The 16,004-nt window shown below is 31.3% G+C and overlaps 1 protein-coding gene across 2 annotated transcripts in view; it reads right to left on the reverse strand.

The window, feature by feature from the left end:
• The window catches only part of CRMP (Collapsin Response Mediator Protein), a 49,524-nt gene that overhangs the window by 14,581 nt on the left and 18,939 nt on the right, over positions 1 to 16,004 (reverse strand). Inside the window, exons 1-2 of one of the 2 annotated variants that reach the window (XM_090115772.1) lie at positions 11,847 to 12,009; positions 8,905 to 8,999 (exon numbers count right to left, since the gene is read on the reverse strand). In XM_090115772.1, coding sequence (XP_089971898.1) covers positions 8,905 to 8,999; positions 11,847 to 11,891 — 140 coding nt within the window. In that variant the 5' untranslated portion in view covers positions 11,892 to 12,009. Of the gene's footprint in view, positions 1 to 8,904; positions 9,000 to 11,846; positions 12,010 to 16,004 lie in introns of those variants that run through there. The other variant, XM_090115773.1, reaches the window with a different exon arrangement.

A 16,004-nucleotide genomic window follows, 5' to 3' on the forward strand; every position in this document is an offset into this window, starting at 1 on the left:
CTCGAACCTTACTCTATCTACTAAAAATATTGCATGAATATCCGTTGCGTAGTTTTAAAGATTCAAGTATACCTACATAGGGATATAGGGACAGAGAAAGCGACTTTTTTATTCTATGTAGTGATATTATATACAGTACACCTACACGTAAAAGATCGATAAATAGCTGTAAGTTTCTCCTCCTAATTAACATACGTAACGGCTTTTCACCATTTCAAAATGGTTCTACAATTCCATAAGTATAATACCATTATTCCCTTTAACTACAACTATTTCAGTAACACTTACAAGCAATTACTTAAACCTTAACCATAGGCCATAGCTTACATAACCCAAACTCAATGTTGTCACGAAACTACGCTTTTCTTTCTCAGTAGGTTCATAAAACGACAGTAGGGAAACCATTCGGTCACGATAACTTCATCGAAAGTACAGAAATCACGCATGGTGATATAAATAAAATTGGATAATATGGGTTTTCTTATCGATGTGAAAGTTTGTGAATGATTGGACGTGATGACTGTCTAATAAAAGAGAAAAGGATTATTTTCTTTACGTGTAAATTGGACATTATTAACTAACTAGCTTTACGCCCGCAGCGTCGTCCGCCTTATCTAAAATATAAACCTAATAAATCGTACATAGTTACTTACTAAAACCTTCCTCGATAATCACTCTATCTAAAGAAGAAAACATGATAACTAGTTGTATTGGTCAGTAAAAATATTTCCTAAATAAAATACAATGTTTCCAATTAAAATATTACGCTCAGTACCTTTGATAAATAACATAATTAACTAAAATTGACAGCCCTAAAGCATCTTTGAGTCCGAGTAAAGGTGAGTCATAACTAACAATATTAAGACGTTACTATTGCAGTTAATTAGATTTTCTGGGCCACTTCCATGTCTAGGTCACTATTAGCACTTTTGTGTAGGGTTGAACAATTTCTAAAGTATCTATTATAATTATTTTTTGATATAATAATGTTCTCGTAAGACTATTTTGTTCGCGGCTTCGTTCATCGCTTGCGTGGTAGTGTTATTTATTTGGATAAGTAGTTATGTGATAGAACTAAATAGCATTTATCTACCTTATGGTATATTTCAAGTACCTACTTCATGTTTCTGTCAACCTAAGCATTATATTCAAATCAAACAAAATTAAAATTACTTAACATCTTTATAAACAGTTGATTTATAATAAACAAAAGCCTCATTGTTACACATATTATTCGTAACATTATCGCCATATTTGTTTCTACAGGCCTCTTATACCACGCTAAGTGCGGGATGACAGATGTCACAATGTGTCGTCGAACTTTTTGGCTGCCGGTTTTCTCACGAAAGCAGTGAAGTACATAATATCATGACAAATAAAACAAAACTAGCTTACCTAGTCTCGAACTTTTAATTTTAACCCGAGGAAATTTTAACCTTAATTACCGAGGCAATACTTTTTAAAAAATTCCATTTTCTGTGACCTATTTTTCATTACATATTGGAACGACGTTTAAATGCTAATCGATGCATTTATCTCGTTTAATTTAATAGAAGACAAGTGAAAAATAGACCACAACTACCAAGTATAGAAAGATAGGAAACAATAATATTTACTATAATACTAGTTGCTTTTAAATTGCTCATGTTATTGGGGACGTAGTTAACAATAACTCCAAAGTCATCCATCAAACGGTGCTTGTCATATAAATTATATTTACTCCATTGTTGGTAATAATAACTATATTTTTATTTGTGTTGAATGAGTGTAACGCGTGATAATGATGTTAAGTTATTACTGAATTACCACGGTAAACCTATCACGATAGGAAAATATCGAAATCAGAGCAGTTTGATAGATGTTTGTTTAGCTTCTAGTTTATGATGTAGTATTACTTTTGGGTGTTATTGATTATAATATTTCTCCTTGTAAAACTAGGCAGGAAACTGTAATAATATAAAAAAAATTAAAAAGTTTATACCTACTCATTAAATTAACGTACTTGATAGGTGTACAAATATTGTGTTTGAATTAAATCTGTCCTTTCAAAGTAGGTCTAAACTCTGAAGAAACATACAAACATACAGGTGAAGTTAATACAAGCGTGTTAAAAATACCATCTTGTAGCGTAGCTAGTTTGATAATTCTTAAACATCATGCTAGTCATCTATTAAAAGACAATAACAAAACTTCAATCAACAACTATAGTACATCAAAACAATAACAATTAAGTCGTAACAAGACATGTAGAATATTATATTACTCACGCAAGTTAATATGTGAATTTTCACAAAAACGCACTTTCTACCAACCCTAACAATGAAGACGTAATTGGAACAGGTGCTTGACCCTCCATTGTTAGCAAAACGGAGAGAATCAAGCCTTTTTACTATGCTACTATTGTGGTGCATTTACATCAGACGCTGAATGCTTAAGCTGCTTTTTACTCCATTATGTCAAATTATTTTAGTATAAAAAGGCGTAGACTATAGAGCATTCTTTCGTTTTTCTTAGTGCGTTCGAAAATATTCTATGCAATGTTCAAATACTGAACAACAATGAATACGAGTTTTCGTTTACACTAAAAGATCACGAAAGAATGCTCTTGCTCTAGCTCTAGTTCTGTGTTCGTTTAATGTAAATGCACCGTTATACTTAGTTTTCTGAAGTTTTATGCACTTTTTATGATTCATTATTTATGAATACGTAATGTTAATCTGTCCCACGCATCGATTGATGTAAGCGCCATTTTTTTTGGAATTATGTTTAGATCGTTTACGTAATTGTGGATAATTTTAGATGTGTGTTCATGTTTGTGTTGATCTCGTTGTTTTTAATTTTTCAATTTTGATTTTTGTGGTTTGTACCTACTACCTACAACAGTTTTGTATCTAGTAGAGTTTAATATTTAATATTGCCTCAATTTGACTAAACGCCGCAATTAGATATTTCCTTTTAGGTATATTATACTTTGAAGGCAATGGATATGAAATAAATGAGGCAATGCATATCAGAAAAACACATTTTGCATCATTCACATATACTGGGAATCGAACTCGCAATCCTCACTCAATATTTAAGGCCACTTACCACTATGCCATTGTGGATTTAAAATAGCGTATTAGAAAAAGAAAAGCATTGAAAGCCCGTACCGCTATTCGCTATAATAGCATTCGCTTCGCTCGCTCGCTTTTGTTCATTATATCTAATTTAACATAAAGAACTACAACCATTATTATAAATTATAATTTATGATGCGATACTTTAGTGGTAGGCATCGAGGTATATATACCTAAATACATATATGTACCTTAAGATACATATTATATAGGTCTCTTACAATGAATCGGATAAATAAATTTGTATATAAGTAATATTTTAGATATAATAAAAACACATAAAATTGTACATACCTGGAGTAGTTTTAAAAAATGTTTTAGAAAAAATAATGTTAAATTTGATTCCCGCAACGACGATAAATGCAAGTATTTTTAATGTTTTTTTTTTTTTTTTTTTAATTCCAACTCGATCTTGGCTCATTCGTGAATCGTGATTGACACTCAGACAAGGCAATTACGTAATAATATGTAAATGGATTAACATTGTCGAATGAATCCAAAATGGTTATTCATATCTTGTTCATGAATATGTAATTTGTTTTTAATTAATTTCTTCATTACTCGCTGTGATTCGAGCACTACGCTTTCCGTATTATTCCGTTTAAAAAGTATTCTTAATACGAGAATTGTGGAAACGAATATCTATATACTTATTCTAATAATATTGCACGCCTCATAAGCGAAGCGTTGAGGTGGGTACTACTGTCACTTCGCGCAAAACATCTGATTTTTCAAACTTAAAATGTCTTTATGTATCATACATTGCACTTGTAAGATAATACATACACACACATATTAAGAAAAAATACTATTTTTAACATTCATGATATTTTTGATGTCATTTTTGTTATTTAAACTAGTTAAAAAACAGTTTAAAAAAGTTCTGTCTTGGACGTCCGTGTGTCTGTATGTGCGGATCCTTTTTCTTGTTAACACGATAGCGACCGAAATACTTTACTAATCGAGTCTTTTTTTTTCTCTTACGCTTGAGTATGCTCAGGAATAGAACCCTTTCATTTTTCAGGGTCTGATTCGATGTGGTTTAATTGTTATTAAATAAACAAAAATAATAATTAATAAATAATTATTAAAAAAAATATGAGGCGTGCAGTTTTGGATTTTCCAAACTATTTATTTTTACGATTTGAAAATTTAAAATAGGTACACAATAGGTATGTAGCTATTTTTTGAACAACATTATAATATTATTATGTTCAAGGTACCTAACAACTTCGACAGTTTCATTAATAATTTATAAACGTAGGAATGTTTTAAAAACTACCAAATTAGTAACAGATTTTAGATATAAACGCACATATTTATAAGCTTTTCCACTATATTTACTTATACATACAACATAAGTCATTTATCATATATGTATCTTATATTATGAACAAGGTCTAGAGGGAGCTAGGTACTGGTCTAAATAGGCTTACGTTCTGCTCGTTAGTCACCTAGATTGCCCTACCTAGACTAAATGCACACTAGTGTTACCATGTTTTATATTTTATTTAGAACTTTTGGGAATATAAATAGTTTATTAGTGTTGAGTTTGTAAGGGGTATACGATTTCGAAAATTTGATTCTTTATGAACATTGAATTATTTGTAAAATAGTCACTTTATACTTAGGTGTGATTCCCATAGTGATTCCATAGAATTACTCAGTGTAGACTAAATTATAGTTCGACATGTGTTTACACACATTGCTACATCAAGATTGACAATTGTTTAGTTTTCATTCTATCTTCAATCTAATTATAAAAAGTCGTATAACATTAGCACAATTTATTAAAAAATTACATGAAAAACTTACAACATTAGTGTAAATCTTTAAGTCAAATAATTACTATTAGATATCACCGTTACATATTTTAAACACACAATTTTTTACAATTTTTTAATTCCGTCAACACAGGAAATATTCAATATAAAAACGTTTTTAACCTTCAAATATGGCCACCCTACCGTCAGTTGGGGTCACAGCGAATAATAAAGAGGGCTCCGTTATTAACGTGCGAATTTTGTGAAAAATTAAAAGAATTCATTTATACTGAGACATAATTTTCTAGTGCTCCTAATTAAGGCTGAAAATTGTGAGTTAAATGTGAACGTTTCACATTTCATTGTTTTTTTTATTTATTTTTTAATAGATTTCGTTGTTTGTCATGAGTCCTATTTCTAAATATTATTGATACATTACCTAAATTATTAGGTTTTCGATATGAGTAAAAGAACGGAACTGCCCAAATATTATTGCAGGGATGTCAAAAAATGAAATGAAGTTAACGTGCTTATAAAAATCTTCAAAGCCAATAATTCCAATTTAAATAATATTCATAACTGTAAATCCATTCCTAGATGACTGACGAACAAACACACATATTGACCTTCATTTCTAACGGTCCATTTGTAACGAAAGAGGAGTGTCAGGACCCCACCTGCTTCTAATTAATTAATACGAATGACCTATGTAATATGTATGACTAATTGACGTGTGTTATAGTGCGTGTAGAAAACATTAAAAACTATTGTTTTCGCACTGTTTTTGTGCGTGTTATAACATATTTATAATAAAGCTTTCTAAATATTAATTTTATTTTCACTAGTTATACGTCTCGGCTTGGCTCGGGATAAAAAAGCTATCACTCAGTAAATATGTAGGTAAACAGATAAGATATTAAATCAATGTCTTATACAAAAAATGTAATCTTATAATCACTATAGGTACTACATAGTACATACCTGTACCATTTTTGGATTTTGACATCAATAACAAATTTTAAAATATACAAAAAACTCCCCTTCTTTAATTTTATTACAAAACTCAACATCCAAAAACTGTTAATTCCAAATTACCTCTATGACCACGATCAGATAAACGGAAGGAAAACGGCAAACAAAAGACAATAGGAACTGTTATTACATCACCGAGCAAAAATAACCGTACAATTACCGTTGCGTCGCGTGTACTGAATGTATAATTAATTGATCTATGAAAAAACGCAATGAAAGTGCAACAATGCGTTCGCGTTACTTTTACCATTTATTGGGAAAGTGTTTGTTTATGTAGTCTGTGGTACCGGTTTTGAGATAGAAACTATTCTATCGTGGGTAGATATTATGAAGTGAAATCAATTGATTTTTTGTATGTTACCGATAAACTTAAAAATAATTTGGAAAATCCAAAAGTGCACACCTCATAATTTTTTTTTAATAAATATTTATTAATTATTATTTTTGTTTATTTAATAACAATTAAACCACATCGAATCAGACCCTGAAAAATGAAAGGGTTCTATTCCTGAGCATACTCAAGCGTAAGAGAAAAAAAAAGACTCGATTAGTAAAGTATTTCGGTCGCTATCGTGTTAACAAGAAAAAGGATCCGCACATACAGACACACGGACGTCCAAGACAGAACTTTTTTAAACTGTTTTTTAACTAGTTTAAATAACAAAAATGACATCAAAAATATCATGAACGTTAAAAATAGTGTTTTTTCTTAATATGTGTGTGTATGTATTATCTTACAAGTGCAATGTATGATACATAAAGACATTTGAAGTTTGAAAAATCAGATGTTTTGCGCGAAGTGACAGTAGTACCCACCTCAACGCTTCGCTTATGAGGCGTGCAAAACATATTTATCTAGTAAAGAGCTAAACTGTTCTTGGCTTAAAAATTAGAGACATTTTAAATATCAGGGGCATATTTCAATACAGTTTATATTAAAATATTTTAAAATTAATTCAACATCACGCATTATTTTAAAAGTACATACATATAGCCTGGCTTTTCATTCACTAAAATTTAAAACCTGGGTGGTCTACTGTCTATTATATTAAATCGATTGTGTCACAAATTAAATGAATCGTTAACATCAAAACGAGCATTCAAATAAATGAACGATATAGTTATTTATTAATACCACCAAATTAAAATAGCCATTCGTTTGAAGTGAAGAAAGAATACATATGGAGTCAACTACCACTCGAATGTATTAACTATTAATTAATATTAATTAATATTAATAGCAAAATAAACAAAGCTTAAATCTAGAAACTTGGCAGACTACCGTCTATAATAAATGATTTAGATTGGAATTTTACTCGAATAGTGAAATGATGAATATGAAGGCATGATCCGAAGATAGGTTAAAACTTATTAGGTTACTAGAGGTCCGCCCCGGCTTCGCCCGTGGTACATATTTCGCAATAAAAGGTAGCCTATGTTCTTTCTCGGGTTTCAAAATATCTCCATACCAAATTTCATGCAAATTGGTTCAGTAGTTTAGGCGTGATTGAGTAACAGACAGACAGACAGAGTTACTTTCGCATTTATAATATTAGTATGGATTAGGAAGATAGGTTAATATGTACTTAACATTAAAACTTCAATGAACAGAACACTGAACAGGACCATATTTAAAATTTTATAAATTTAGTACAGTCACCAATCTATTATAGTAGATTGATATCATCATGAAATAAACGTTCGCCATAGAATTTCATTTAAAGAAAATGGTAATCTTTCATAGTTACTATTCGTGAAAATGTTCTTGGGAAAATATATACGTAAAGTTTGGAACATAGGTACTATTGTCTGTTTTCAGACCTTAGTCTGACATTGACATTTACAATGTTAGCGGATACTCTATTCAGTTCATAGTTCGATATAATGCAGTAAGTACGGTCGCGTCGCTTGAAAAGGATATTATGTCTATGGTAAGGGTTTTCACAACGTGTTAAGTTATAATATTTATTTAAATACGATTTTTTCGATATGATTTACATTGCGAAAACGCCTATGAGGTAAAATATTATGCTAAAATCTAGATTTTACTCTACCTAGATAGACATAAATGGATTACTTATACGTAATTTATAATTGTAAATTTTACAGGCAGGGTTTACTCAAACGTCGATGATGCGTCTAAAATAAAGAATGCATACAAATGTAACACATTATTATGTAAGTATAATCATTACTCGATATAAATATATCTCACAAGTGGCAGCCCTGAATGCCGTAGAAATGTGCAATACTATAGCGGTGTTTTACGAAGACAAATGGAAACTTGGCTTTTATTTCAATACCAAGACTCTCCGATACTTTTTCTTAGCTTTTCATCTTTTGCAGAAGTTGTACTCGTCTTGTACTATATTCTTCCATATAAAGGAAAATAAATAATTATGCAATACAGACTGATCGTATTAGATTTAAATTCAAAGATTATAAAGCGTGTGAACAAACTATATAAAAATTAAAATTGTAATAGAAGCAAATAGGACAAAATTATGGCATATGGATATTGCTTTCTGCTTAGTGGTGGTGGACTTATTAGTTACTAGCGGTCCGCCCCGGCTTCGCCCGTGGTACATATTTACGTTTTCTCTACATAAAAACCATCCTCGTACTTCAAGGAATATAATAAAAAAAGAATTATCGAAATCGGTTCAGCCGTTCTCGAGTTATGCGCTTACCAACACATTTTGCGATTCATTTTTATATAAAAGATTATGAATTCTGAGTCTGAAATACGTTTATTCTTTGTATAATTAGAACCAAAATGTATAATTACTACTAGTGACTTCTGATAATGTGTTTCTTGATATCAATTGACTTTCAAGAATTTTTCTAGTCTTGAAGTATATTCATTTATTAGTTTATTACCCATATCACTAGATTTTGTTTCGAGCAAATCGACATTACTCAGCTTAAAATCATTTGGGCAAGAAAATCCTAAAGGAAAACTCGTAATTATTTTTTTCATTATTACTTACTTGATAATACCATCTTCGATGTAAACATCAGCGTCTTCCATCCCATCGTCGTTGACGACCCGACCATTCTTGATGAGCAGTCGGTTCTGGGAGCTCTGAAACGGATGGGCAATTGTTAATGCTGTTGTACATTATGAACAACTGATAGGAGGTAGTTCATAATCTTACAAAGTGGTAGTAGATATTAATGTAGTGAATATTTTAATGGCTGAAGGGAATAAAAATATTTTGAATGCGATATAGATGGACAGACATAAGTAAATAATAATTTGGAAAATCCAAAAGTGCACGCCTCATAATTTTTTTTTAATAAATATTTATTAATTATTATGTTTGTTTATTTAATAACAATTAAACCACATCGAATCAGACCCTGAAAAATGAAAGGGTTCTATTCCTGAGCATACTCAAGCGTAAGAGAAAAAAAAAGACTCGATTAGTAAAGTATTTCGGTCGCTATCGTGTTAACAAGAAAAAGGATCCGCACACAGAGGCGGCTCGCCCTAAGGAGCGCTGGTGCAGTGAACTCCCATAAATAATTATAATAAAATCATACTCCTTAATTTCATTATTAATATTAATTATTACTATTTAAAATCAATCGTAATCGTAAAAATCTACTGTCAATACCAATGAATATATCCATCATTCCATACACTTGAATAATACTGTATTTATACAGTAACGCGCGAAGGGGAGCGCTCACGATTGCGATCCAATGAAAAAATATTTAGTACATTTCCTAATACGAAATCCAATAGGAGTGAAAGAGATGGTTTGCCAGTGCCCTGAGCGCGTGAAACAGAAGATTTTCTATGGAAAGATAGCAAAATTCGGTGCGCCGCTCCCGCAAACGTTGCCGGTTCGTTTTTACCGCCGCGCGCGACATTGCCACTATTTATATTATAAACAAACACTCGACTCTCGAGTCAACTTCAATGCACGCGCGCGAATGCAAATTCGGGAATTTTCTAATTAAAATCATAAGATACGTGTGTTGAAATAGTCTGTAGTTATCAGTTTTACTTGTGAGTGTGAAAATGAACAATTATAATGTGGCGTTCATTAAAAAGTGTGTTAAAACGTTACAAATTCGGCTTGAATTGAAAGCAGGGACTGCCACGGCCTGAACTTGACCTTAACGCAAAAATGTACGACAAAAACGAAAACATATACCTACGCGTGTGTTTAAATCCGAACAATATTATGTGAAAACACCGTGGTTGTATGGTTGTGATGAAAGCAACAACAGACATTTACGAATGTCTTGTCGCTTTAAGTTATAGATATTTTTGCACACCAAAAAGAAAGACGTATGTATTTCCTTTATAAGTAATTTTTTTGATAAATGTACTGCTTTACACCATGTATTTTCAGTGTTTTATTTCAAGTGAACACCCATAAAATTTTGTCACGAGCCGCCTCTGTCCGCACATACAGACACACGGACGTCCAAGACAGAACTTTTTTAAACTGTTTTTTAACTAGTTTAAATAACAAAAATGACATCAAAAATATCATGAACGTTAAAAATAGTGTTTTTTCTTAATATGTGTGTGTATGTATTATCTTACAAGTGCAATGTATGATACATAAAGACATTTTAAGTTTGTAAAATCAGATGTTTTGCGCGAAGTGACAGTAGTACCCACCTGAACGCTTCGCTTATGAGGCGTGCAAAATTCAGGAAGGCTAATAAATTGTTATTGAAATCCATAAAAAATCTAAACTAGAATCTGAAGTTGGTTTTCAAATACAAATTTAACTCTTTCCCAGCGGAAAGAATTTAATAATTGTATCCAAAGCGGACAAAATTGAATTCTGAAAACTTCTCTGTAACTTTTGTAGTCAATTTATTCCCAGAAAGTGACTAAAGATCGGAACGAATTTTTTACTACACAAATATTTATTTCTAATTTATATTTGTACATATATCGATTTACAATACAAAGTTTCTAAGGGAAAATAAAGTTGTTAGTCTAGTCTAGTATTAAACTTGACGTGACTCTTCAAGGCATCTCTCTCAATACCCGGTTTTGTACTTTTACCTATTTATTCTGATACATTTCAATAATAAACGTGAAAGTAACTATGAAAGCACATATTACTAAATACTAAAAAATATCTAGGTACGTAAGTAATAGTCTGTTTTGTTTTTAGTAGATATAGAAAAGATGGAGGATTGAAATTATTCTATTATGCATCGAAAATACACTCACTGATTGTAGTGTATGTAGTTGCTATGGGGATTTTACAAGGATTGGAGGTTCTATAATAACTTTTAGAGCGAGCAATCCCGCGAGCAGATGCTAGTACAAAATTAGTTTGTTTACATTTAATGCATTTATGCGTCAATGTCTCATATTCGTTGAATTTCTCCGAAAATATTGGCAACAGTACAAAATATAATTTTGAAAATTTGGCGCACGTTTTCCAATCCGTGACTGCAAGACAGGATGACATCCGTTTTAAGTAGCTATAGATTGTTACTATAATTGGAATAATAGTGTAACAATGTCTTTATAAACTTTCTTCCTTTCTGAGATATAGTTTATAATGTTTTAACAGAAGGTTGAACTAAGATCTATGTTTATAAACTACTATTTATCGGTTATCCATAAAAGTTAGCCACTGCAGTCACGACTATATTTAAATTGTTATTAATGCGTTCCTAGTTTCCACTACCGTTATTATAATTTGCATGTTTTAAAAATACTTTAGGAATGAATTTGCGTTCACTATTAGGAAATGGACTTATTTCCTTATTACCACTTTATAGGTGCACTTTTATTACCTAAAAAACTTGTAACGAACGAATTAAAAGCATAGAATGCTATACACACCAACAATGCAAATATTTACTTAAAAATAACAATGGAACGCCGCATCATTGTTGTGTGGTAGTGCTCGAGAAAAACGCAAAAATGGTAACACTAAAATACCTTAATATTAATCCCGGATACGGAGTTGGCTGTATGTTCCGGCATCTTTCCCTCTAGTAGCGGGAATTAAAAAAAAACAAAAATGTCAATAATTCGCGGTTTTTAAAATAGCGGGTAAGATGGCGACATGCGCGCCGCCCGCGGGACGCTAGCTGAAACTGAAAATGTGCCCGAAATAGAAAACATTTCTCCCCTTAGTGCGCGCATTTGCGCATAACTAGATGTTTTCACGCATGCCCGATTAATTGGATTATTGTCGAATTTGTCGGTTACTTACTTCCGTATCTAAATACTAGTTATTGGAGCTATTAATAGGTATGCCGTATGGGAAGAGTAGGTATATTATAATATTACATGGGATTAAGCCTTTATGACCTTTAAAGCAAAACAATGTTTAATGAAGGAAAATGTTTATTTATAGGATTAGAAAGTAATTAATGTGGGTGTTCACATTCTCTTGGACACGTGATAATTTAATTACCAATTATATCAAATCTATTATGGGATTAATATACGGAAAGATTGATGTCTATTTGCGACATACCTAAATCAATAAAATGATTGAGTCAAATGATGAAAAGGGATGCCCTTGTCCTATATCTTTTAAAAGGAACAAACCGGGGTCCTTACCCGGGCCGGGCGCAAAATGAAAAGGTACTTTTAGGGGTAAGTGTTTAAAATAGAATTGGCTGACCATAGTCGTCTGCTCTCAAAATGTATATTTTTTCCCATTTTTGCAACATTTTCCATTGATTTTGCTCCTAATGGTCGTAGCGTGATGTGTTATAAAACCTTCCTGAATATTTTCAATTTTAAAACATAAGTAGATAGATAAATATATATTAGTTAGTATTCCCAAAACAACAGTAGAAGTTAAAAGAAATGTCATGCCCGTTGTACATTCATCCTAATCTCTCTTTAAATAGTACAAAACATACGGAACCCGCTTTTGTTTGTGTTTTCTCAATCTTATCATTAGAAATGTCAACGACCTTTAGTTTAAACAAGTTCTTACTATAATGATTATACCTAATTTATTAATTATTATTGATTATATAATACAATTGTTAAATGAAAAGTAAAGTAAATATATAAGATAGAGAGCTGTAATATCAAAACATTTTTTTTATAATATAGTTTTTATAATATATATATTAGAATTTCAGTAATATAATCAATAAAAATCATATTATTTCAAAATATGTAATCACTTCTCAAGTATTCATTGATTAATATAAAGAAAGGTTTTCAATAAAAAGAAACGTACTTAATATATATATATATGTATTACTTTCTTCAGCAAAAACAAAAGCAACATAACAAGATCACAACAAGATTATAACGGTAAAAAGTAAAAGAAAATAACTTAGAAACCGCATACCCATAATCAGAATTGCAATAGATAAGAAAAACATTGATATGGCGATATCGAGACGAGAGAAATGAATCACTTTCAATCGAGTCGAGTTCGGAACGAGTTGCAAGATTAATGCGCCCGCGCAACCGATATACATATATGTATGTATTATCGTCTAAGCAACGATACCATATAATATATACTCTAGCGACGATACATAGTATAAATTGTATTTATTATACATTTTATACATGCTTTTGGATATTCAAATACATTTTGTAAATAAGTTTCATCAGATTTTTGAATTGCAAAGTTGTTTTTTTGCTAATAGCTAGAGAGCTAGCGCAAAGCTACCTGTATGTATTTGACCAGACCTAGATTTTTGTGTGTTGATTCCCCTATACCTACTATACATGAGATGAGGAGTCACTAAGCCCAGAGTGGTGGACGGGGCGCGCGCTCAGGTAAGACAGGTGGAAATTTTTGGCGAACTTTGAAACCATTTGACCACGTCTGCCATTTTGATATTTAAAAATAGATTATTATTACTATCGGAAAATAACAATGGCAGACCATTATCACGCGGATAACATTCTGGCAGACACTTATGAAAGTGCTGAAAAAAATACAATTTTGAAAGTATTTGACCAGATCTGCCATTCATATATTTTATTTATTAGGGTCTTAAAAACTTATTTTCGAAACGGCAGACATTTTCATTGCGTACAGACTTCAGTAGACAACAAAAACTAGCTACTACATGGTCAGACTATCTCTGTAGCTATTTTTTCCATATATATCAATATTATTCTCACTCTAGCCTATAGTATTTTTATTTTATATAGTTACTAGCATTCAAATAGTCTAGGTTTTATACCTGAGAGGGCTCTTTTCGGTTCCCACTCTAACGGTTATTGCCAGATGTTTTCAGTACAGATTAGATACTAGCAGATACATCACTTCCATGCAAAAGTGAAAATTACTACGCTATAAATAGCCTAAAAAATCTTAATAATAATAATTACGCTTCACAGCAAGAAGAAATGTACCATATGTACCCGCACAAAGTCGATATTGTGTTGCCTACCGTTCGACTCAATGGCTAGGGTTGTAACTTGTAACTACCTTTAATAATTATTACCAAATTAATAAACCGAGTGATGCGAAATAACCATAATTCTTTTAGAGTTTGATAAAATGATCAGGCAGGTATTTTCTTTAATCCTTCTCTGAATTCTCGGTTACTAAATTGTATCGTTGGAATTATTCTTAATCGCGTAAATTTAATAAATAATCATATGGAAAACACTTCATTTGTTTTTTTACTTTCACGCCCAACTACTATACAATAATTACGTTGATTCGGTATTTTGACGAGAAAACGCAGGAAACATCCGTCGTATCATTTTAGATAGATTGTATATTTGGTATCTGTAGAATTGAAATCACAGCTATGTATATGTTGTCTCCATTCTTTTCTTATCGGATTGTTGATCCCAATGCGAATGCGTCACTTAAATTTTATAAAAGACAATTAAGAACATCAAAAATAAAGTGATACGTAAATATTTCACAGTGCAATATATTATGTAATTAATAATAATTATATACATATTTATGAAAAAATAATTACATCAGATTTAGTAATCGCAATTGTTTTGAATGTATATATGAATAAATGATAACATCATAATAGTAATAATCACAATTGTTTTATTTCCCATTTGTTGCAACCCTAGCATATTTTCATGTAGCAGCAGAAGTACCTACACTGGCGGCGCGGCGGCATCGTGCGACATCAAAGGCATTGCCTTACTAGGTAAGTTTATAATGATTAACTCTTTAATAATTATTTTTGACTTTACTCATTTCTTTTATTATATAATTTACGTTTTACTTTTACAGAATCCGATTCAATGGATTATGAAGACGAGTCACACAACGCCATAGTACGATAGTGATGATGAATGAACATTTCAATAAATGCATGCGTGTTTTTTTTATCTTGTTTTGTAATTGTTAATTGTTTCTTAAATAAAGAAATAAACTAAATATTTAAATGAGGATTTGTTATTTGCAACACAACTTTATATTTGAGATTCTTTACAAATGTATTTAGTTTTGTATCATCAAATTTATAAATTTTATTCCATAGTTTTCAAAATTAAATGTAAATGACCATAAAAACATTAATAAAGTAAATCATTGATGTAAGGTCAGGGAACGTAGTACATTGTATACATCTGACCATAAAGAAGCTAAGTCTTGTTGACTGCTGAAGTCTGTAAAGTTTTGTTGTCTGCTGAAGTCTGTACGCAATGAAAATGTCTGCCGTTTCGAAAATAAGTTTTTAAGACCCTAATAAATAAAATATATGAATGGCAGATCTGGTCAAATACTTTCAAAATTGTATTTTTTTCAGCACTTTCATAAGTGTCTGCCAGAATGTTATCCGCGTGATAATGGTCTGCCATTGTTATTTTCCGATAGTAATAATAATCTTTTTTCAAATATCAAAATGGCAGACGTGGTCAAATGGTTTCAAAGTTCGCCAAAAATTTCCACCTGTCTTACCTGAGCGCGCGCCCCGTCCACCACTCTGGGCTTAGTGACTCCTCATCTCATGTATAGTAGGTATAGGGGAATCAACACACAAAAATCCAGGTCTGGTCAAATACATACAGGTAGCTTTGCGCTAGCTCTCTAGCTATAAGTTTACATTTAATTAATAGAATAAAATATGTAGGTACGATAAAAATAAAATAGTGTCCTCATAAATGTATATTAGTGATTATTTGGCC

Source organism: Colias eurytheme, chromosome 24 (assembly GCF_061535395.1).
Source record: "Colias eurytheme isolate Ceu_HAF_F1 chromosome 24, ilColEury1 Martin Lab GWU primary, whole genome shotgun sequence".
Taxonomy (NCBI): domain Eukaryota; kingdom Metazoa; phylum Arthropoda; class Insecta; order Lepidoptera; family Pieridae; genus Colias; species Colias eurytheme.